Source organism: Rana temporaria, chromosome 5, assembly GCF_905171775.1.
Source record: "Rana temporaria chromosome 5, aRanTem1.1, whole genome shotgun sequence".
Lineage (NCBI taxonomy): Eukaryota > Metazoa > Chordata > Amphibia > Anura > Ranidae > Rana > Rana temporaria.
The window spans coordinates 168,721,423-168,747,173 of NC_053493.1; the positions used below are offsets into that span (position 1 = coordinate 168,721,423).

At 43.0% G+C, this 25,751-nt stretch overlaps 1 protein-coding gene across 1 annotated transcript in view; it reads right to left on the reverse strand.

Annotated features, from left to right (window-relative positions):
* Positions 1-25,751, reverse strand: part of SLC6A19 (solute carrier family 6 member 19) — a 112,030-nt gene that overhangs the window by 73,092 nt on the left and 13,187 nt on the right. Inside the window, exons 2-4 of the mRNA XM_040353351.1 lie at positions 11,700-11,840; positions 8,688-8,825; positions 1,277-1,458 (exon numbers count right to left, since the gene is read on the reverse strand). Coding sequence (XP_040209285.1) covers positions 1,277-1,458; positions 8,688-8,825; positions 11,700-11,840 — 461 coding nt within the window. The remainder of the gene's footprint in view (positions 1-1,276; positions 1,459-8,687; positions 8,826-11,699; positions 11,841-25,751) is intronic.

The following is a 25,751-nucleotide window of genomic DNA, read 5'->3' on the forward strand; positions in this document are numbered from 1 at the left end:
GTATTGTATTGTTGATTTACTGATCTATCCTTGACTAGAAGTGTGTGTGTGTTTACAATCATTCAACCTGTGTGTGCGATCATCAAGCAGCTAAATAATTTTGGCTACATTATTATGTCCATGTGCGGTCACTCCAGTGACTGTGGTTTTATACAACTGTATACACTAATTCCAACTGTGAGGCCTCGTACACACGACCGAGGAACTCGTTGGGCGAAACACATCGTTTTCCTCGTCGAGTTCCTTGTTAGGTTGTCGAGGAACTCGACAAGCTTGCTTTGCGTACACACTGTCAAGACAAAATCTCCTCGTTCTCAAACGCGGTGATGTACAACACATACAGGTTCGATTCCACTGGCACAACTCTTGGGGCTGGTTTTGCTAATCTTATGTGTTTGCGTGTTAAATAAAAGTTTGGTAAGAGACGATTTGCACTTTTCAGTCTGTTACAGCTTTAAAAATGTGTTATCTCCATTACAAATGCTACTTGTACTCCCGTCTGATACTTTATTCTGAGCATGCGCGGGTTTCTTAGCATACACACGCTCGAGTTTCTCATCGAAAACCAGCCCAAAAAAGGAACACGACAAGCAAATTCAGACTACTGTCGAGGAAAAAGAGAACTTGCTCTCTTTTTTGCTCGTCGAGTTTCTCGACAGTTTCCTCGATGAAAAATGTACACACGGCCTGTTTCCTCAGTCGTGTGTACGAGGCCTTAGTCTACTGTTTTTAGGATCCCATCAGTTTACTATTGTTCTGAGGGTTATATTAAAGTGATTTTAAAGTGATTGTAAAGCTTCCTTTTTTATTAAAAATATAATCCCTCTAAGGTCCCCCACTTGTGCACTTAGATCCTCCTCTTCTATGAGTGCCCCCATAGCAAGCTGTTTGCTATGAGGGAACTCGGGCTCACTCCCAAGCTGAGCTGTCCATGGCTGTAGACACACACAGTGACTCAGCCCCACCCCCTGCTCCCTCTTCACAGGATTTGACTGACAGCAGTGGGAGCCAATGACAGGAAGAGGAAGAAAGCAAATGCAGGAAAAGAAGAGAGCAGCACTACTGAGGGGACAGCACTGAATCAAGAGTGGTGTCAGGTAAGTGTTTGGGGCAGGAGGCATAGACAGATAAAGGTTTTTACCTTAATGCAGAGAATGCATAAAGGTAAAAAAAAAAACTTTTGCCTTTAGAACCACAGTATCAAATATCCATTATTCCTAACAATCTGAAAGACACCAAAAAATGTACTATGCATCACTTTTAGCTAAAAAAATACCTTTCCAGTTGTCTCAATGCCTCTGATGGTACACACGTACAGAACACCCCAAGCACAAGCCAAACTTATCACAAGCCACCATTGTAGAGTGCCTGAATCTTCAATTGATGTAGAAATATTCAGTGTTTCTCTGTACCAGTAATAATCCACAGGTGAACTCCGTGCACACTCAGTGTTAATACCTAAAATGTTTAGTAAAATGTTATTTGGCATGTACTTGTAATATTACTTTTATACAGTGAAGCTTGTAATTCTTAACCACTTGTCATCCAGAAGATTTACCCCTCGTCATGACCAGGTACTGCATTATTTTAAGTGACTATGGCGTGGTCATGCAACACTGGACCCAAACGAAATTTATATAATTTTAACCACACAAATAGAGCTTTCTTTTGGTGGTATTTGATCACCACTGGGATTTTTCTTGTTTTCTTTTTTTTTTTGCACTTTACACCAGAAAATACATTTTGAAAAAAATATATATATTTTTTACTTTCCGATATAAAACATGTCCAATAAAATAAATTAAAACAATCGAATTTCTTCATAAATTGAGGCCAATATCTATTTTGCTACATATAGTTTATAAAAAAATCACAATAAGCATATATTGATTGGTTTGCGCGGGAAATAAAAACCAGCATATCTCCGCTGACAGGACAGAGCTCTGTATTGTTTATCCTCTTCGCTGATTAGCAGGTATTTTTCAATCATTGGCCAGTACCCGCAGACTGGCTAAGTATACTGAGAGCAGGTGACTGAGACCTAATCCCTTAACTCATCTAAAGTTCTAAATTGGGGAGCTATGCAGTTAGTTAGGCTTTTAGCCTTCCACTTCTGGTTAATAGAAATGGTAATTTCTGAGTGAATGGAACTTTTTTCAAATGCAAATGATGATGAAAAAGTGTTACCAGTTAATATGAAAAAACAGAAATAAACAACCTATTTTTACTATGTTGCAAAGGAAGTGTTGCTTCACATTAACACAAACTGTATGTAATTAGAACAATATGTATTGCAGGTATTTGTAACAAAACTCATGATTAAAATCCCAAATGAAATATCACCCTCTAATGTCCATATTCAATAATTACATCCAATATAAAAAGTAGGTCGCTGGTAAAGAAACATTAATCTATTACTACCATTCATAAATGATTAAGTATCAACTTTCAGAGAAACACAAAATACACTTCAAATCTATATATCATTGATGTACAGAGTATACCATGACCATATATTAACAGGAAATATTGTTAAAGTGTATTGGTCCTCTCCTAGGCAGTGGCAAGGGACCCACATGTGACTCTATGGGCTAGCATTTAACCTCAGGATGGAATCGCTGTAGGTCACTTTAAGCAGTTTAAGCAGTCACTATAGACAGTTTACCAGAATTTTATATAAGATGAAAAAACTCAGTGAGAGGGAGGTTAGAGAATGGGATACCCAAAAAGACCACTAAAGGAACACTCTGAATCTGAATACAGAAGAATGACCTTTAAGTTGAACTGGCACCAGGGGTCAAGTCCTTGGGAAAAAAGTGTGGGAACTCCCCCCCAAGATCCACTCCCCCACCAAAAAAAGGAGACATTGCGGAGGTCTGCCATGAGTTATCGCAGGATTTAGAAAGAAGCAAGTTCTTTTTAAATCCCGCGATAACTCGTGGCAGACCTCCGCAATGTCTCCTGGGAGCTTTTGTGATTGTTCCCAGGAGACATTGCGGAGGTCTGCCACGAGTTATCTCAGGATTTAGAAAGAAGCAAGTTCTTTTTAAATCCTGCGATAACTCGTGGCAGACCTCCGCAATGTCTCCTGGGAACAATGACAAAAGGAGACATTGCGGCATTGAGGAAGTGACAGAATACCCGTAGACTACCTGATGAATCCATATACAGGAAGCGGCCAGTAACATAAAGGATTACTACGGTTCGCCTGCCCCTGACAGTGACTCGAGCTGGGCATTGCCGCTTAGTGAACGATTGGCTCGGGCGGCTCAGCTGCTCTCGGCTGCTCTAGTCCTGCAAAGGGAACTGAGTTCCTGCTGTGAAAAAAGTGCAGGAACTCAGTTCCCACGCGTTCCCGCAGGACTTGAGCCCTGACTGGCACTCTGTATTCTTCAGACTGTAAAGCATTTTTAATGCAGCACCTGTACTCCTTAGATACACCACTAGAACTCTCTGCAATGTCTATAGCTTGTATCCAGCTCTTCAGGAAATGGAAAATCCCTGGTGCCCCAATCTAGGTAATCATCTTCCTGCACCCCTGCCCCTGGATTTAGCCTCTAGCTGGAAGCTTCAGGTTCCAGACTTGAACATGGCCCACCATCACAAAGCAGCAGGTCTGGGAAGCCGGGAACCTCAAAAAGACTCCCTCCCCAGTCCGCAGGCCTGGGAGAAAGAAAGCTTTCCAAAGTCACCAGAAATATTTATATACTTCCCCAGCATGTACCACAGGAAATACACCTCCTAGTGGTTATCGAAGGAGACATAAATATTCATAACTTAGATTATTGTTGCATCAGTGCAGAGGTGAGACAGACAGTTACTACTGCACTCTGTGTCACTGCTGACCCCTGACCTCTGCCTCACTTAGCACTGACCTCTGAACTTTGCCTCACATAGCACTGACCTCTAAACTTAGCATTGACCTTTGAACTCTGCATCACTTAGCTCTGACCTCTGTCTCACTTGGTACTGACCCCCAACCTCTGCCTCACTTAGCACTGACCTCTGAATGCTCCATCACTTAACATTGAATTGTGCCACACTTAGCTCTGATCTCTGCCTCCCTTAGCACTGACCTGGAAACTCTGCCTTACTTAGCACTGACCTCTGTCTCACTTAGTACTGACCTTTGAACTCTGTATTACCTATCACTGACCTTTGAACACTGTAGTTGGTGACGCAGAGCTCAGAAGTGACTCAGAGGTCAGTAGTAAGTGAAGCACCAGGATCAGCAGTAATAAATCAAGAGTTCAGTAGTAATTAATAGACAGCTTGGCTTTCAGATTAATGCAGTGCAGTTTTCCCGCACTATGGGTGCAGCAATGTACCTGTGGTTTTCATGTAGGTGAGTGAGTAACTTGTATAGCGCTACAAATGCGAACTAAATCGCCTCAAGGCGCTTTTTGCATCCAGTGTCGTCCTGCTCCTTCAGAATAGGTGGGTCTTTAGTTTTTTCCTAAAAGCCCGATGGTTCTCTTCCATGGGGATGGTCGTGGGTAGAGTGTTCCAGAGCCAAGGTTATTGGACTGCAAATCTTCGTTCTCCCTTAGATTTGTAGCGGGATTTGGGGCTTTGGAGGAGGTTTTGATTGGTTGAACGGAAGACGCGATTGGTGACGTAGGGTCTTATTTTCTCGCTTGAGTATTGAGGAGCGTTTCCTTGTGAGCATTTGTGAGTGAGGCAGAGGGTCTTGAATGTGACCCGATCCTTTACAGCTAGCCAGTGGAGGGACCTCAAGACCGGGGATATTGTTTCCCACGTTTTTTTTACCAGTTACCAGTCTGGCTGCAGTGTTCTGGACGACTTGTGGATGCAAAATCTGGTATTTGGGTAGTCCTAAGTAAAGGGAGTTTGCGTAGTCGAGTTGGGTTATCTGCAATAGACTTCTATTATGTCTGACAGTTCTGATGCACTTTCCAAAAGCGCACCAAAACCACACTTTCAGTTTTATGTTTCAGAAAGTGCATCAAAACCACACTTTCAGTTTTATGTTTCAGAAAGTGCATCTGTGGCTATCCCACACAAAAACCATGGGTACACTGCACTGCACCCATGGTGCGGGAAAACCCCACTGCATCAGTGTGAAAGCAACCTACTGGGGCAAGAGAGGACCAAAAGCATATTTTATGGGTACAGGAAGGCTTTCGTTTTTTTTTAAACATGTCTCTTTAAGCCCCCTACTACTGTTAATAAAATTTGGCCACACCCACCATCCACTGCTACCCACCATCCGCTGCAGCTTTTGGCTTTGAGCTTTAGTGTGCACACCTTAATGCAATAGGCTGCACACACCTATAGAAATTACCTCAGGAAGAAACTAGGGAAAGCAGAACTATCAATCCATGCCCAGGGACAAGTACAGCCTAGCAGCACTAAATGTAGAATAGGGACAGCAAAAAACAGGGTTTCTAAACCCTCCCTGCTCTAGTCTATTTACAGTGGGGATCGAAAGTTTGGGCACCCCAGGTAAAAATTTGTATTAATGTGCATAACGAAGCCAAGGAAAGATGGAAAAATCTCCAAAAGGCATCAAATTACAAATTAGACATTCTTATAATATGTCAAAAAAAGTTAGATTTTATTTCCATCATTTACACTTTTGAAAATTAAAGAAAGCAAAAAAATGGCGTCTGCAAAAGTTTGGGCACCCTGCAGAGTTAATATCTTGTACTGCCCCCTTTGGTAAGTATCACAGCTTGTAAACACTTTTTGTAGCCAGCTAAGAGTCTTTCAATTCTTGTTTGAGGTATCTTTGCCCATTCTTCCTTACAAAAGTCTTCCAGTTCTTTGAGATCTCTGGGCTGTCTGTCACGCACTGCTCTTTTAAGGTCTATCCATAGATTTTCAATTATGTTGAGGTCAGGAGATTGTGAAGGCCATGGGAAAACCTTCAGTTTACGCCTCTTGATGTAATCCCCCGTGGATTTTGAGGTGTGTTTAGGATCATTATCCATTTGTAGAAGCCATCCTCTCTTTAACTTCAGCTTTTTCACAGATGGCATCAAGTTACCATCCAAAATTTGCTGAAATTTTATTGAATCCATTTTTCCTTCTACTCGTGAAATGTTCCCTGTGCCACTGGCTGCAATAGAACCCCAAAGCAAGATTGATCCACCCTGATGCTTAACAGTTAGACAGAGGTTCTTTTCATTAAATTCTGTCCCCTATTTTCTCCAAACGTACCTTTGCTCATTCCGGCCAAAAAGTTTCTATTTCAACCTCATAACCGGTCCACAGAACTTGTTTCCAAAATGCATCAGGCTTGTCTATATGTTCATTTGCAAAGTTCAAACGCTGATTTTTGTGGTGAGGACGTAGAAGAGGTTTTCTTCTGATGACTCTTCCATGAAGACCATATTTGTACAAGTATGTCTTTATAGTGGAATAGTGTACCACAACTCCAGTGTCTGCCAGATCTTTCTGGAGGGATCGTGCAGTCAAACGTGGGTTTTGAATTGCTTTTCTCACAATCCTGCGAGCTGTTCTGTCTGATATTTTTCTTGGTCTTCCAGATCTTGCTTTAACTTCCACTGTTTCTGATGACTGCCATTTCTTAATTACATTCCGAACAGATGATGTTTTCTAGACAACTGCTTAGAAGAACCCATGGTGCTGATTGTTGGGGCAAGGTCAGATGAGTCTGGGCATTTAAAACCTTTGAGATTGACATCACCTGGTCTTCCCAGACGATGATTGAGAACAATCCATGACACTGGCAGGTCTCAGCTTTGCAAGGGGGGCAGTGCATGCTATAAATTCTGCAGGGTGCCCAAACTTTTGCAGACGCCATTTTTTTGTTTTCTGTAATTTTGAAAGTGTAAATGATGGAAATAAAATCTAACTTTTTTTAACATATTATAAGAATGTCTAATCTGTAATTTGATGCCTTTTGGAGATTTTTCCATCTTTCCTTGGCTTCGTTATGCACATTAATACAAATTTTTACCTGGGGTACCCAAACTTTCGATCCCCACTGTAACATTGCATTTTTAACTTGTTATTTCCACTCCTCTGTAGCATTATGTCTGACTAGTTGATGGTAACACTATCTGGCTCGGGTGCCCATTATGCCGAGCTAGATTAGTGTATAGGTTTCAATGGCAACCAATTAAGTGAGGCTTAACATCCCGTCACTATGGCAACTGATAACTAGAGGAGGTGGTTCACTTATGCTAATTGATTAGGTGGTGCTTATTTAAGTGTAATGGTGTACGAGTCTCCGTAATCGCTGAAGAAGTCCCACACACTGGGACGACTCTGTCACGTCATCTGCAGCTACCTTTCATTCACTATATTCACTGCAATTTTTTTTTTTATTAAAACGCTTTAAACCATGCAAAGAGCACTATATATTTTTTATTGATTTTAAATAGTATAACGATCCTGTCCTGTCTGTACTGAGTCTGAGAACCAGCTGGCTGTCTGGAACGGAATGATCATAGTGAAATCGGAGCCCCACAGATGCAATAATCATTCATTACACCCTTTATGGCAGGGGTGGGAAACCTTTTTTCTGCCAAGGGCCATTTGGATTTTTGTAACATCATTCGGGGGCCGTACAAAATGTGCAGACCTCAGACAGTAACCCCCACAGTAGTGCAGACCTCAGACAGTAACCCCCACAGTAGTGCAGACCTCAGACAGTAAGCCCCACAATAGTGCAGACCTCAGACAGTAACCCCCACAGTAGTGCAGACCTCAGACAGTAACCCCCACAATAGTGCAGACCTCAGACAGTAACCCCCACAGTAGTGCAGACCTCAGACAGTAACCCCCACAATAGTGCAGACCTCAGACAGTAACCCCCACAGTAGTGCAGACCTCAGACAGTAACCCCCACAGTAGTGCAGAACTCAGACAGTAACCCCCACAGTAGTGCAGACAGCTCCGCAGACACACACTCAGCGGCGGGGGGGGGGGGCCGGATGGAATGATTTTGCGGGCCGCAGGTTCCCCACCCCTGCTTTATGGGAAGGCTTGTTTGACCTGTTGATTCAGAGGTCCACACAAGGAGGTGAGCGGCCTGTATTGTCTATGGTAGAGGCACTGATACGGATGCACTCAGATGAGAAGCTTCTGAGCACACTTGTCACAAATTGTGGGGATCTTAATCTATCAGGTTTTTTTTTGCTTTTCTCTTATCCCTACATCTTGGATGTGTTATGGACTATTTTTTATTAATGCCATATGAGTGTGTTTCATATGTATATTCTGTACACTATTTATGTATTTTTGGAATTTGTTTTTTATTTATTTATTGATGTAGCACTGCACTGATTATTTATGAAGTACATAGGATTTGTACTTTCTGTGGGACTTCAAATCTGAAACTTGTTTTAGCCTAGTTAGGATTCAGTCTGAAATAAGTTGACTTCCAATTTTTAAATTAAATAGAAGTACTGGTATATCTTCTAGGGCACACGTTGGCCCTAATAATGATACAAACAAGAGTGAAGTTGTATGCTATGAAACCTTGGAAAGATGGGTTATCCCATAAATTATTTATGTATCTAACTAGTTGTTCAACAATGCCTTATACAAAGAAATTTGCTAGAGGAAGAATCTAAAAAATATGTACAATATATGAAATACTGTATCATCAGAAAAGTTTGATATGACTAGCATGTATGATCATTGAAAATACAGTATCGTTTTTTAAATATACAAAAATATTCTAAATGTTTTACCTGTTTGGTTTAGATTTAGTGGACATTCACTCCATGGCAAAGGTTCTTGAAATGAGTTGAAAAAGTACCACATAACCCAGGCTATAATGGTATTGTAATATAAACCCACCAAAAAAGACACCAGCATTGATGCAATTCCTAAAAGATAAACATACAAAAAACATTTTTTTCATTATTAATTTATTTCTATTTACATTCAAATTCAAAGAATAAAGCTTGGGCCAGGGTCACAAAGGACTTTTTCATCCCGGAAATCCCTGAATGAGTTGTTGATAGTTGCTTTATCTAAATACTGACACCAAATGGTCACTGAACTCTAATGCCGCGTACACTCGACCGTTTTTCATGATGAGAAAAATGCCTCTTTTTTTATTTGTTTGTTAAAAACAGTCGTGTTTTTCTAAAAATTTAGAATCTGCTCTATTTTTTTCAAGTTATGAGAAGGGAAATTTGCATAATCAGCCCAAAGGGTGGCACCATTCGAATGGAACTTCCCGTTTATAGTGCCGTTGTACGCGTTGTACGTCACCGTGCTTTGCTCGAGCATTTTTGATCACGATCGTGTGTATGCAAGGCAGGCTTGAGAGGAATCGCGTCGTGACATGAAAAATGGTCGTGTATACGCAGCATCAGGCCCCTCTCACATGATCAGCCCACTCAGATCTGCCTGTCCATTTTTCAGGCGGATCCGTGTGGGCAACCCATTGACTTCTATGGGCAGGCGGGTGTCAGCGGAAATGTGTCTGCTGACACCCGCCTGCCATTCGATCTGACAAGACCTGCTCAAAACAAATGGATGGTGATACGTTCGCCATCCGTCCAACGGATTGGATGGAATCAGATGAAAATAGACAGGCTGCCCGTTTTCATCCGATCTCCCCATAGAGGACGGCTGGGCTGTGACATGTCCATCCCTGCACAGTGAGCAGAGATGGACCTGTCATCCACTTGCTCAGCAGGGATTCATCTGGCGGATCCGCCCTGTGTCAAAAGGCCTTAGGGCTCATGCACACTGTAGCTAAAAAAAAGCTGTTTTTACAGGCATTTGAGCTTTTATTTCAGCTTGAAGAAGCTTGTACTTTTTTGCCTTCTTTTACACATTTTTACTAAGCTTCTTTGGGCTCCTTTGAGCGTCTTTGAGCTTTTTCTTTCACAAGCCCTCCACTCAGCAAATTTTTACCATTTTTTGTGTGTGTGTTTTTAGATGTGATTAAAGACAGATGCTATTTATACTTAGGGGAAACTATGATAGGCTTTTTAATTTGTTAGTGTTAACAAGTTTATAACCTGATCTTTTAGATTTTTTTTATACTTGAAATAAGTTTTGTTTTATAAATAAACATTTAATACATGATGCGTTCGTAATATGTTCATTATAAAGCATGCTGAACTTTCTAATGAATGAAAGAAAATGTTTATTTAAAATTTTGTTTAAAAGACCTGAGACAATAAGGGCTCATTTACACTTGCTTCGGCTTCAACACATATTAATGGCTAGTTTACACTTGCTTCAAAATAAGGCTTCGGACAGGCTTTGTTAAAGCTCTTTGAATTCCAGTTAAAGCTCCTGTCACTAAATAAAATAGTTATCTTACTGTCCTGTTTACACCTTGCTTTTGCTTTGCTTTGGCTACGCTTCAAAAATGATACCCTATGTAGCTTTAGTGGTGCTTCAAAGCATCTTCAAAGCCTCTATATAAGTCTATGGCAAAGCTTGCTTGAAGCCTCATCAAAGCCCCACAAAGACTCACCAAAGCCCCATCAAATCCTAAGGGCTAGTTTACACTTGATTCAAAACATGGCTTCGGACACGCTTTGTTATAGACTTCAATGGAGGCGTTGAAAGCCGCTGTGAAGCACCATTAAAGGGGTTGTAAAGGTACACTTTATTTTCCTTAATAGCTTCCTTTACCTTAGTGCAGTCCTCCTTCACTTACCTCATCCTTCCAGTTTGCTTTTAAATGTCCTTATTTCTTCTGAGAAATCCTCACTTCCTGTTCTTCTGTCTGTAACTCCACACAGTAATGCAAGGCTTTGTCCCTGGTGTGGAGCGTCATGCTCGCCCCCTCCCTTGGACTACAGGAGAGTCAGGACGATTTCAGAGCAGATAGAGAAAAGAGCTGTGTGTTAGTGGGCGTCCTGACTCTCCTGTAGTACAAGGGAAGGACAAGCACGACACTCCACACCAGGGAGAAAGCCTTGCATTACTGTGTGGAGTTACAGACAGAAGAACAGGAAGTGAGGATTAAGATAAAGGCAAGCAAAAAGCTTTTCACACTGAGGTGTTGCACTGGCAGGGCGAGGAACGTGGTTAATGAGCATTTCGCAATACGAGCTATTCATTTTTTTAATCTTGACTTGGTTTGCGAGTGTTGTCTCACAAAATGAGCAAGATTCAAGCCTCTGCGGTGTGAAGTACTGCATTTAGCCAGTTGTTCGGGGGCGCCGGTGACATTCTGAGCTGTTTGAAGCCACTTGCATGCACTAGAAAACACTCGGAAATACTCGGAAAGACTCCGTCTCTGAGGGTTTTCGAGTGCATCCGAGCAGCTCCAAACTGTCGGCGAGTATTTCCGAGTCTCTCCGGGGCCTCCCCACCTCTGGTCACATGCTGTACTGCATAAAATAGAAGTCAATGTGGAACTAATTATCTTTGTTTCCGTTGACTTCTATGGGGAAACTCTGTTTGATATGCGAGTGCTTTGGATTACAAGCATTCTCGTGGAACGGATTATGCTCGTAATCCAAGGTTCCACTGTATCGATATTTGTAAACCAAATTATTTACCATTACAAACAATACAATTTGGTTTATTACAAGTATAATAAGTCACAGATGTGCAACTAACTGGAAGTATGGATACACACCAATGGTTGTACAATGTACTTGAGGACCACAAATGAAGATAACTTTATATAACGACATTTGACATTGCCATCATACACTATATGTATATTTGTTAATTTACGTTTCTTGTTCCTAAATTGCTTAATTCTTAGTAATAAAGCTTACCAACGCCTTTTAGTGTTGGGTGAATGGAGCTCCATACTCCCACGCTGCCTTTTCTTAGACGTTGTCCAATTGCAAATTCTACATGTAGAAGTGGAATGCCTTCAAATACCAGCAGTATAAGGAAGGGGATCATGAACGCTCCTGTAAAAAGCAGTATTTTAATGTTTATTTAATGTGTGCACAGAACATTACTTGCAAAAATGTAACATCGAAAAATTTGCATTATTGTTTTCACAATCCATACTATTATTTAAATACAACTGTAGTTGTATGGCTGTGTATTTCAGTACTTCTGAACTGGTAAGTAGTAAAGCTTAGAATTCCTTATTTCGATACTTTTTCCAGGTTATTGGCTATGAAAGTGCATCAGCATGACAACCAGGCAACCAACATTTTCACAAGGAAACGTCAGCAATGGCAGTCTGCATGTTACCTTTGTGACAGCTGTACTTTGCCATAATTATAGTTTCATCATAAATCTACAGTTCAGTAGATATAAAATAAGAAAGCATGTCACACCTATAATTTACTGACCATCATTTATTGACCATCTTTAGGTGAATGCAACACAATGGGGGTTATTACTGTAACGACACCTCGAGTATGAAAGGGGTTAACGTCGTTTAGGACAGTCCATTCCCGAACACAAATGCAGCTACCGGACACTCCAACCAACCGAAGAAGAAACCCATACGAATAATTCTCCCCCAAACACGAGACGAGGTCCGTGTTGAAGGTCAAACAGGAATATATATCTTTATTAAGGAATACAATATTATATACAGAAAGAGAGGAGGCTCCTACAACCTGCTCATACCACTCCAGCAATACACCTGTGACCAGAAGCCTAATTAACATGAGCTCATTAACTAATCCCTTTTGACAGCCTAAATAACTCAGAGACATTACCTTTGGGCTAGACTTGTCGTCTGGTAGCTCAGAAGACACAATCAACATTATCACAAATCAACACAGAACTCCTTCACACAATAGCAGAGTTAATTACCACAAGCAACAATGAGGATCTAATGACTCTTACATTGAACTTCCTGTAATGCCTATATAAGGAGGTATACTTCCTGGGCATAGCCCTCACAGTGTACAGGGGGCAGCATCTTCATATTTCTTGAAAGTTATTGTTAATGAATATTACGGTCTCATTTGAAGTAATCCAATCATATTCTCAGGGTTCATTATTTTCTTGGTCACCATGTGCCCAAAAGTTACTCCTGTTACATTTACGAAAGGCAAATCCACTTTGCACTACAAGTGCAAAGTACAAGTGCAAAGTGCACTTGAAATTGCACTGAAAGTGCACTTGGAAGTGCAGTTGCAGTAAATCTGAGGGGTAGATCTGAAATGAGGAGAAGCTCTGCTGATTTTGTTATCCAATCATGTGCAAGCTAAAATGCTGTTTTTTATTTCCATTGCATGTTCCCCTCGGATCTACAGTGACTGCACTTCCAAGTGCACTTTCAGTGCAATTTCAAGTGGACTTTGCACTTGTAGTTTGTACTTGTGGTGCAACGTGGATTTGCCTTTAGTAAATAACCCCCAATGATTAGCAAACAATTTTGATGTTTAGAATTTCCATCTTCATTAAATGACACATTGTAACGTCTTTATGAGGATAGAGGAATGGTGGACTGGCAAAAAGCAATATTTTACACAGATGTGGCATTTACTAGCATTGTTATAGACAACTGTAAACCCACTCTAATATATTTATATTTATAATGTAGTGAATATGACATTTACTTAACATTGATTGAAAGTGAATCAATCACTGTAAAGCATACACTTGAAGATACATCTTCAATGAAAGTTTGGTGAATGTCAGATTCACTACTTTATGATTATGCCGTGAGAGATGATACCGCTGTAAAAACTGCTGATCCCTTGGCTTTGCTTCCATCCCGCTTAACCAAAAAGGTGCTGGCTATGCACAGGTGCATTGTATGTATCATATATGTAAATGCCAACACTGATTCACACACTCTTTCACACTGCATATGGTGGAGGGTTACAGTATTTTTCTAAGACAGTTAGGGGTGTATTCATAAATAAAGTTAAATAGCTATTTATTTATTTATTTTTGGTTGAACTAGATCAGGGGTGCCCAGTCGCTGGCCGGCCCACGGCATCCTCCGATGTGGCCCGCCACGTCTTGCTCTCAGATGGCGGGTCGGCAAGCCCAGATCGCCGGTTCCAGACCCGCCATCTCTGAGCACCAGCATGAAGAACGAAGCCGCCGCTATAGGAAGCAGAGCCAGTGCTTCCTTTATAGCTTCGGCTCCTTCACAGGCGGAGTGATACCAAATGTACCACGCCTGTGACAGGAAGCATCGGCTCTCTACTGCAGCCGCGTGCTTCTGTCAAATTAATTAATGGGAACCCGCGATCTGGGACAGCAGCCAGCAGCTGTGCCAGTATCAGTACCAGTCACCAGTACCAGTCACCAGTACCAGCCTTGCTGTACCAGTCACCAGTATCAGTGACCAGTACCAGTCACCAGTACCAGCCACCAATACCAGTCACCAGAACCAGCCACCAGTACCAGCCATGCAGTACCAGTCACCAGTATCAGCATCAGTACCAGTACCAGCCAGCAGTACCAGTACCAGTCAGCAGTACCAGCCAGCAGTACCAGTACCCGCCAACAGTACTAGTAGCCACCAGCAGTATCAACCAGCAGTACCAGCCAGCGGTGCCTGCCAGCAGTACCGGTACCAGCCAGCAGTGCCAGTACCAGTCAGCAGTACTAGTAGCCACCAGCAGTATCAGACAGCAGTACCAGTCAGCAGTACCAGCCAGCCGTACCTGCCAGCAGTACCAGTACCAGCCAGCAGTACTCTCCAGCAGTACCAGTACCAGCCAGCAATACCAGTACTAGTCAGCAGTACCCACCAGCAGTACCCACCAGCAGTACCAGTACCAAGCAGCAGTACCAGCCAGCAGTACCAGTACCAGCCAATAGTACCAGTATTAACCAGCATTACCAGCCAGTGGTGCCTGCCAGCAGTACCAGCAGAAAGTACCCAACAGCAGTACCTGTCAGCAGTGCCAACCAGCAGTACCAGTACCAGCCAGCAGTACTTGCCAGCAGTACCAGTACCCACCAGCAGTACCAGCCAGCAGTACCAGTACCAGCCAGCGGTACCTGCCAGCAGTATCAGCCAGCAGTACCCAACAGCAGTTCGGAGGGCCCTTAGGGTAGAGCAGCCTACATCCATGTCTCTCTACGTCAGCAGTACCAGTATCAGCTCTGGAGGACAGCCAGCAGCAGCCATCAACCATAACCGCCTGGGGGACAGCAGCAACCAGCTGCAGGAATCTTGAGAAAGAAGTAAAGATTGAGGTAAGTTGAGGTGCATGTAAACCGCTGTGCATCAGTGCGAAAGCATCCTTAGGCCCCTTTCACACGATTGGTCCGATCGGGTCTGCCTGTCTGTTTTTCAGGCATACCCAATCAGACCCTTCATTCATCTCTATAGAGCAGCAGATGTTTACACCTGCCTATCTGAAATCCAATCTGCTTAATAAAAACAGAAGGTGGATCGATCCTCTTCTGTCTGGGCAGATCGGAGGGCCCTTAGGGTAGAGCAGCCTACATCCATGTCTCTCTACGTATGCAGAGTGGACATGGACCTGCCATCCGCCTGCTACACTCATTGTGGCCCGCGACCGGTTAGCAAGTTGCCAAGGTGGCCCTCGCTCCTCAAAAGGTTGGGCACCCCTGAACTAGATGGACTTGTGTCTTTTTTCAACCTGACTAACTATGTAACTATGGGGTTGATTTACTAAAGGCAAATCCACTTTGCACTCCAAGTGCACTTGGAAGTGCATTTGGAGGTGCAGTTGCTGTAGATTTGAGGGGAAGATCTTAAATGAGCGGAAGCTTTTTTATTTCCCTTGCATGTCCCCCTCAGATCTACAGCAACTGCACTTCCAAGTGAACTTCTAAGTGCACTTGCAACATATTTTAGTTCCATTTTGATGATTAAATATTAAAATTATTCAAATTTGAAATGAGCTACGCACTAAAACATTAAAATGGCCAACCTTCACAAAGGAACATTCCATTCATACATTACATAGTTACATATGTCAGGTTGAAAAAAGACTATGGGCCAGATTCTCTAAGATTCTGCGTTGGCGTAGTGTAAGCCATTTACACCACGCCACCGCAACTTACAGGAGCAAGTGCCGTATTCTCCAAGCACTTGCTCCGTAATTTGCGGCGGCGTAGTGTAAATGGCCCGGCGTATGGCCACGTAATTCAAAGGGGGCGGCTTGTATTCAAATTAATCGCGCCCCCGCGCCGATCGAACTGCGCATGCTCCAGCTCACGACGGAAAACGTCAATGACGCCGACGTGAGCGTAATTGACGTAAAGTCGTATTCGCGGACGACTTAGTAAAACGACGTAACCGATGGAAAAAGACAACGCTGACCCGACGCCATACTTAACATGACATACGGCGGACTGGCGTAAGGTTACCCCTCATATAGCAGGGGTAACCTTACGCTTACGTAAACGACGTAAACGACGACTACGCGACGCAAATTCGTTCGGGAATCGGCGTATCAGGCTCATTTGCATAGTCAAATGAGAACTGAACGTAAACGCCATCTAGCGGCCAGCGTCGCATTACATCTAAGATCCGACGGTGTAAGTGACTTACACCTGTCGGATCTTGGCCGTATCTATGCGAAAATGATTCTAGGAATCACTCGCATAGATACCCGGGCTCAGAAACAGAGATACGACGGTGTTTCCTGAGATACACCATCGTAACTCTTCTGAGAATCTGGCCCTATCTAGTTAAACCAATAAAGAAAAAAAAAAGAAAATCATACAATCCCATATACCCAATTATAGACCCACAGTTGATCCAGAGGAAAGCAAAAAAAAAAAAGAAAAGCTAAGCATGATCCAATTTGCTACAGCAGGGGTAAAAATTCCTTCCTGATCGGCTCAGAGGCAATCAGATTTTCCCTGGGTCAACTTTACCTATAAATGTTATTATTATGTACACTTAGGAAATAATCCAGGCCTTTTTTAAAGCAATCTACTGAGCTGGCTAAGACCACCACTGGAGGGAGTCTATTCCACATTTTCACAGCTCTTACTGTGAAGAAACCTTTCTGTATTTGGAGATGAAATCTCTTTTTCTCCAGTCGTAAAGAGTGCCCCCTTGTCCTCTGACCATATTGAGAGGATAGAGACAATCCTGTCACATGAATTGGACACATATGAACAATGTTGTCAAATCTGGCTCCCTTGGAAGTTGTTCAGGGAATCTGCTGAAATGCAAAATATTTTTACAGGATTGTTGTAAGATTTAAACCTGGACTAGAGTTGGGATGAGCGAGGTGATGTCCAAGTGCCCATTCCTGGTTGCTTTACCTTTATTTTTATCTTCCTCCCTTTTACGTCTTTTTATTTTGTTTTGTTTTGTCTTGTTGTGTTTTGTTTTGTCTTTTTGAGTTTTGTTTTCGGGGCAATGTAACTTGCAGGAGTTGAACATGGGGAGTAAGGATGAGCCGAACGCCCCCCTGTTCGGTTCGCATCAGAACTTGCGAACACACCCAATGTTCATGTGAACTTTAGAACCCCGTTAAAGTCTATGGGACTAGAACATTTGAAATCTAAAGTGTTAATTTTAAAGGCTAATATGCAAGTTATTGTCCTAACAAGTGTTTGGGGACCTGGGTCCTGTCCCAGGGGACATGTATCAATGCAAAAAAAAGTTTTAAAAACGGCCGTTTTTTCAGGAGCAGTGAATTTAATAAGGCTAAAAGTGAAACAATAAAAGTGTAATATTACTTTAAATTTCGTACCTGGGGGGGCGTAAAGTCAGCATGTGAAAAAGCGCATGTTTCCCGTACATAGAACTGTCCCTGCACAAAGTGTCATTTCTAAAAGAAAAAAAAGCATTTAAAACCGGCTTTGCGGCTCTAATGAATTGTCGGCTCTGGCAATTCAGAGATGATTTATTCATAAAAAAAAAAAACGTGGGGGTCCCCCAAATTCCATTAACAGGCCCTTCAGGTCTGATATGTATATTAAGGGGAACCCCGCCATCAATTTAAAAAAAAATGATGTGGGGTTCCCCCCAAATATCCATACCAGGCCCTTCAGGTCTGGTGTGGATTTTAAGGGGAACTCCACCCCAAATTTAAAAAAAAAATGGCGTGGAGTTCCCCCAAAAATTCACACCAGACCCTTATCCAAGCACGTTAACCTGGCTGGCCGCAGAAAAGAGGGGGGACAGAGTGCGGCCCCCCCGCTCCTGAACCGCACCAGGCCACATGCCCTCAACATGGGGAGGATGTCCCCATGTTGATGGGGACAAGGGCCTCATCCCCACAACCCTTGCCCGGGGGTTGTGGGGGTCTGCGGGCGGGGGGCTTCTCAGAATCTGGAAGACCCCTTTAACAAAGGGGACCCCCAGATCCTGCCCCCCCTATGTGAATTGGTAATGGGGTACCTCTACCATTTCACGAAGGAAGTGTAAATAGTTAAAAAAAAACACACAGACACCATAGAAAAAATGCCTTTATTAATAAAAAAAATAAAAATCCAGCGGTGGTAATCCACTCTCGATGCAGCTCCTTGCTCCAACGTTGTCTTCTATCCAGCGACGGATGATCTCTCCAGCGACGAGTGATCAGCGGTCCAGTCCAGTGATGAGAAGATCCATCCGTCCAGAGCGCAGCAGGCGAGCTCCACTCTCCGCTGGACACAGCCCAGCAGAATGACGCGCTGGAGCTTTGACATTTCTTATATAGGGGAAGTGGCCACCCGTCACGTGACCCCGCCCCCTCTGACGCACCCTCGTACGTCACTGGGAAAGCCCGGTCTTTCCCAGTGACGTACGAGGGTGCGTCAGAGGGGGCGGGGTCACGTGACGGCTGCATAGAGGCAACGCTTGTAGTGTGGGGGAAGATCCGGCCAGGAAATTCACTTTAGTACAGCAATGGAGGAGTATCCCATGCTGAGTCTGGCTAAATCCCGCTGTGGATCTTGTGATCAGCTGTAGTCTGTCTGGCATTCTTGATTCATCTTGTGCTGTGATCCTATACCCTGGATTATCCCGCTGTGGATTATAAATAACGCTGTTATTTAACCACCTTTTGGTAAGCCTCAGTCCATGTGGTGGCGGCTCACATATTTACCAGTGCACTGGGTGTTGTTCGTTCCGGAATTTCAGTTTTTTTGGACATTTCTTATCATTATTTATGTTTCACTCATGAGGACTTGATTGTTTAACTTCATTTGCCAAATAGTTGCCCAATTAAACAATGCATTAAGGTCGGCTTGTAAGTTGGAGACATCCTGTAAGGACGTTATTCCACTGCATAGCTTGGTGTCATCTGCAAACACTGAAATGGTGCTTTTAGTCCCAGACCCAATATCATTTGTAAATATATTAAAAAGTAAGGGTCCCAACACTGAACCTTGGGGTACACCACTAATTACATTAGACCATTCCGAGTAAAATTCATTAACCACTACTCTCTGAATTCTATCTTTTAGACAGTTTTCCATCCATTTACAAACTGATTTTTCCAAGCCTCTAGACTTCACCTTACACATAAGCCGTGTGTGGGGAACAGTGTCAAACGCTTTTGCAAATTCCAAGTATACCACGTCCACCGCCACCCCTCTGTCCAAAGTTTTACTTACCTCCTCATAAAAATAAATCAGGTTTGTTTGACAACTTCTGTCTTTCCTGAATCAATGCTGTCTGTTGCTTAAAATATTTTTTTCCAGCAAGACCTCATCTATGTGGTCTTTTTTTAAACTCTCCAGTATCTTCCAGACTATATAAATTAAACCAACAGGTCTATAGTTATTTGGTAAAGACTTTGATTCCTTTTTAAATATGGGGACCACATTGGCCCTATGCCAATCCTGTGGTACTAAAACAATGGCTTTGAAATTACAGAGATCAATTCTTTTAGGATTTGTGGGTGAATGCCATCTGGTCCTGTGCTTTATCCACCTTTATTCTGTCTAAATATTTCTGGACCATATTGTCATTGTGGATCATTTGGGGCTGTGTCAATACAATCCCCATTATGGACTTGAGCTCCCCCAATGGTCTTTTGTATACACAAAGGTGAAGAAAGTATTTAATACATTTTCCTTCTCTTTGTCCCCAGTTACCCACTCTAGATTATTTTGTAAAGGGCCTACATGCTCAAGCATTAGGTTCTCTAATCTCTCCCCTGACTTTCCTGTGTTGCGCATGGAACAGGCAATATTTCAAAAAATATCACCATGGAAGTCCTTCCCTTCAACTTTCAGCTAGGGATGAGCCGAACAGCCCCCAGTTCGATTTGCATCAGACAATGCGAACAGGCAATACATTTGTTCGAACATCCGAACACCGTTAAAGTCTATGGGACTTGAACATGAAAAATCTAAAATCTAATTTTAAAGGCTTATATGTCATAAAAAGTGTTTGGTGACCCGGGTCCTGCCCCAGGGGACATGTATCAATGCAAAAAAAAGTTTTCAAAACTGACGTTTTTTCGGGAGCAGTGATTTTAATAATGCTTAAAGTGAAACAATAAAAGAGAAATATTCCTTTAAATTTTGTACCTGGGGTGTGTGTATAGTATGCCTGTAAAGTAGCGATTGTTTCCCGTGCTTAGAACTGTCCCTGCACAAAATGTCATTTCTGAAGGAAAAAAGTCATTCAAAAGTACTCGCGGCTATAATGAATTGTCGGTTCCTGGCAATACAGAGAAAAGTCATTGAAAGTCATTGATAAAAAAAAATGCGTGGGGTTCCCCCTAAATTCAATTACCAGGCCCTTCAGGTCTGGTAGAGATATTAAGGGGAACCCTGCATCAAATTTAAAAAAAAATGACGTGGGATTCCCCCCAAATATCCATACCAGACCCTTTATCCAAGCACGCAACCTGCAGGCCGCAGAAAAAGAGGGGGGACGAGAGAGTGCCCCCCCTCCTGAACCGTACCAGGCCATGCCCTCAACATGGAGAGGATGCTTTGGTGGTCTGTGACCCCTCAATGCACCATGTCCCCATGTTGATGGGGACAAGGGCCTCATCCCCGCAAACCTTGCCTGGTGGTTGTGGGGGTCTGCGGGCGGGGGCTTATCGGAATCTGGAAGACCCCTTTAACAAAGGGGACCCCCAGATCCCGACCCCCCTATGTGAAAGAAAGTGTAAAAATGTACCCCTGAAGGGCCTGGTAATTAAATTTGGATGGACCCCCACGCATTTTTTTTTTATCAATGACTTTCAATGACTTTTCTCTGTATTTCCGGGAGCCCACAATTCATTATAGCCGAAAGTACTTTTAAATTACTTTTTTCCTTCAGAAATTACATTTTGTGCAGGGACAGTTCTAAGCACGAGAAACAAGCGTTACTTTACAGGCATACTATACACCCCCCTAGGTACAAAATTTAAAGGAATATTTCACTTTTATAGTTTCACTTTAAGCAATATTAAAATCACTGCTCCCGAAAAAACTGCCATTTTTAAAACTTTTTTTTTGCATTGAGACATGTCCCCTGGGGCAAGACCCCAAACACTTTTTATAACAATAACTTGCATATAAGCCTTTAAAATTAGCACTTTAGATTTCTCCCATAGACTTTTACAGGGTGTTCCGCGGCTTTTCGAATTTGCCACAAACACCCCAAATTGTTCGGCGAATGGGTGAACAGGCAATTTTCGAGTCGAACATGAGTTTGACTCAAACTCGAAGCTCATCCCTACTTGCAGCCTAGTTCTTTGAATTGGTTCTTAAGAAGCCTTCACATTCCATATATTCTGTCATTGGTTTCATCTTGGACCAAGACAGCTGGGTCATGCCCAGCCCCATCCCAGTAATTTATCAACCCGGTCCACCACATGCCAAACCCTGGAACCAGGGATACAGCAAACCATTCGGTTGAGGCATCCTGGCGACAAATTGTTCCATCAGTCCTTCTGATTATAGCATTTTGCACATTAGCTGATTTTAGACAACATAGTCTAATGGTAATGGTAATAACCACTGAATGGTGTGATGATGAGGTCTGAGCACCCCAATATTGTGTGGGCAACCTTGTTGCTTTAAAATTGCAAGTAAGCAGTGACTTACTAGCACTTATTGCTTTCTTAGGAACCATTGACAGTGGGCAGCTGTCATTTATAGAAACTGTAGAAATACTGCCTCTTTATATGATCCCCTGAGAACAGTCAAAAGCTTGATCATTCAGCTTAACACCCGAATAACCAAGGTTCAGACTGAACCATTGCCTTATCCCTAATTGTGGCATGTGATATATGCCTATCTTTTGCCAAATTGTATTAAGCCACAGAATCTAAACAATTTTATGCCATTGACTGTTTTATGGAACCCAAAGAGCCCAGGACTTTGGTAAAGCATTTCTTCACCCCCAATGTCATGTTGTGCTGCCCTGACTCCTCCCTGTCACTCTTTTACAAGTGGACATAATATTTTTTAACAAGGTGCTTTACGTATGTTGTAAAGCAGAACTTCCACATTTCTCGCCTAGGTGAGACTTTCTTCCCAACCCCTTTGCATCGGTCTTGGGAGAGCCAGTGGCACATCTGTGCATTCGCTGGTTTCCCATACATTCATGAAAACTGATGGGAAAACAGCACAGATTTTGCTTGCAGAGACATGCAATTTGAAAAAGAGTCCTGTACGCAGGGGTGTATTATGAAATAAGTGGGCCCATGTGCAAGCTAAAAAGTGGGCCCTAGTGACAGAAAAAAAATGCGGCAAAAAATGTGTGTGGCTAAAATGTGTGCACTAAAATATTGGACATGGCTTAATGGGGTGTGGTTTAATAGAGTTTGAGATGACTTACATAGTGCAGAATGCAGTAATGTTAAATAGGGAATGTACAATGCGGAGTGTATGGCGGTGGATAGTATGTGCAGGAGAGGAGTGTGGAGTGTATGGTGGTGGATATTATGCTCAGGAGAGGAGTGCGGGGGGTATGGAGGTGGGTAGTATGTGCAGGAAGAAGGGTATGAAGTGTATGGAGATGAGTAGAGGAGTGGGTGTGTTTGGTGGTGGGTATTATGTGCAGGAGAGGAGTGCGGCATGTATGGAGGTGGGTAGCAGTGGCGGAATTATAGGGGTCGCTGAGATCGCCATGGCGACTGGGCCCCTTGCTGGAGGGGGCCCTTGAGGGGCGGCAGGGGTGGCTAAAACGAGCTCCCCGAACACCAGCCGAACTGTGCAGGGAGCTTGTCACATTAACCTAAAGTGAAAGCAGTGTGTGCTGTGCTCTTTGTCTCCCCCTACAGTACAGTACCCAGCAGGAAGAGCCAAGGTAAAGGTCTACTGTTTTTTTATGACTATCTACTGTATGTGTATTTATACGTGTATGCATGTGTGTGCATGTATGTATGTGAATGTATGCATGTGTGTGTGCATGTATGTGTGTGTGCATGTATGTATGCATGTGTTTATCAGTGGCGGTGCGTCCATATGGGTGCCACCCCCTCTCTCCAACCACCCCCTCTATGACCAATGGATCGATTCATGCATAGCATGAATCGATCCATGGCCACCACTGCCACCCCCATATTTAGGTGCCTGTCCCCTTTTCGAGCACTGGGTGCCTGAATTACAGCGGGGGGGGGTGTTTTTGAATCACCTGATTAGAACCATAGGCTCTAATAGGCTTCAAAATACGTGAACTGCGACCGCCCAGGTGTTTTAGAAAAGCAAAATAATATTCACTTTCCTAACATTGAACCACCTCTTCATCAATTGGGGGTGCGGGTCTGTTACCCGTCACCTAATTGGCTGAAACGATAGACGTGGCTATTGGACGCCTATCAGGATGAGAGGACTGGAGATTAGGACAGCAGGAGACGCATGGAGGACCCCGCTCGTAGCTGTCAACCGCTGCCCCACCGAGTAAGTGCCGGGCGAGCGGGCGGTGGGGATTCAAAGTGGTGGCATTCGAAGGCACAGTTGCAGCATTTAATGGCACACTGACAGTGTTTAATGGGCACACAGGCATTTGATGGGCACACTGGCAACATTTTATGGGCACAGTGGCAGAGTTTGATGGGCACAGTGGCGGCATTTGATGGCACATTGGTGGCATTTGATGGCACAGTGGCGGCTTATGATGGGCACAGTGGCAGCATTTTATGGCACACTAGCAGCATTTAATGGGCACACTGGCGGCATTTGATGGGCACAGTGGCGGAATTTGATGGGCACAGTGGCGGCATTTGATGGGAACAGTGGTGGCATTTGATAGGAACAGTGGCAGAATTTGATGGGCACTGTAGTTGCAGTTGATGAGCACAGTGGCTACAATTGGTGTTTTTTTATTTTTTTTATTTACAGTTTGCTTGCGCCACCCTAAAAAAATTGAGCACCAGCTGCAGCTGCCACTGGTTTATATGTGTGTGTGTTTACATGTATGTATGCACATTTAATGTATGCGGTTTTAATCCTGACCCCCTATATGCGTACAATCAGAACCTATTTTTTTATTTTATTTTTGCTTGTTCATAGTGCCAGCAATAAAATGCTGTTCCTCCAAAAAGTGATCCATGCACAGATCGCTTTTCAGAGGCATTTGACAGCCGGTAAAGAGGCAATATGTTGCCTACTGACCGCCTGTTTTAACCCTGATTTGGAGTGGTTGAAGTGCAGCCCCATTCCCCTAGGGGTATATTTCAAGTGTGCCCTGACTGGCAAAAAATTTACAAACACTGACAGAGGACACGAACAGTGTCAGTAGGTTAGTGGATGGTGTCAGTAGTTTTTTGGTTTTTATTATCTTATTATCTATTCTTTTTTTTACAATTTTGTTGTTTATTTTTTTTATTTTTATTTTTATATTTCTTTTAATGTTTTTTTCTTTTCTCTCTTAAGGGAGACCTATAGGCAAAACTTTTTTTTCATTTTGGACAGAGCAATGGAGGGTTATAACCCCTGTCAGATTTTTTTTTTGCCATCTGTGTCCCATTGGGGAGATTTCCCTTCACTCCCTGTCCCATAGCCAAACAGGACATTTTGCCTTTAGTTATACTTTAATAAATAATATTTTAAAAAGTTAAATTATCTCTAATGCACGTAACCTGAACTTAAAGAATCCCTGTCTCCTTGAAGAGTGCTACTATATTGTTAATCTCTGAAATATCCCTGTCTGTCATGACAGTGCATATTAGACATTTTTTAAGGGTCAGAAATTTTAACATAGATATTGTGAATGGGTTGGGTTTCCAATAAAAGCGCTTAGTGGCACTATTTTGATGTGTAACGAGTTAACGACATATAGAATATATCCCTGCTACACGCTTTAAATATAAAAAAAATACACCAAACAGAAAAGTGCACAAACTAAAAATGTGAAATCATTACATAAACCCAAACTCATTGAATAAATGAACATCTAGGGCCAGATTCACAAAGAGATACGACGGTGTATCTCCAGATACACCGTCGTATCTTTGACTTACACTGCCTGAAATTGGTCCTATCTATGCGCCTGATTCATAGAATCAGGTACGCATAGATATGGCTAAGATCCGACAGTGTTAAACTGTGTTACACTGTCGGATCTTATTTTCAATTTAAAAATGGCGCCGGGGGCGTTCCCGCTGATTTACACTGAATAATATGTAAATCAGCGAGATGCGCAAATTCACGAACGTACGCGGACCCGACGCAGTCTTCTTACAACGTTTCCGTAGCGGCTTTCCCGGCGTATACTTACCCCTGCTTCTATGAGGCGCAGCCAATGGTAAGTATAGCCGTCGTTCCCGCGTCTAGTTTGAATTTTCTTACGTCGTTTGCGTACGCCGATTCACAAACACGCGCGTCGCAAGTCACGCTCACGTCGAAACCACTGACGTCCTAGCGACGTCAGTGGGAGCAATGCACGCTGGGAAATTCCCCGGACGGCGCATGCGCATTTAAATCGGTGCGGGAACGCGCCTGATTTAAATAGTACACTCCCCCTAGCCGCGGAATTTGAATTCCGCCGGGGGTTTTACGATCCGCCGCCGCAAGTTTGGAGG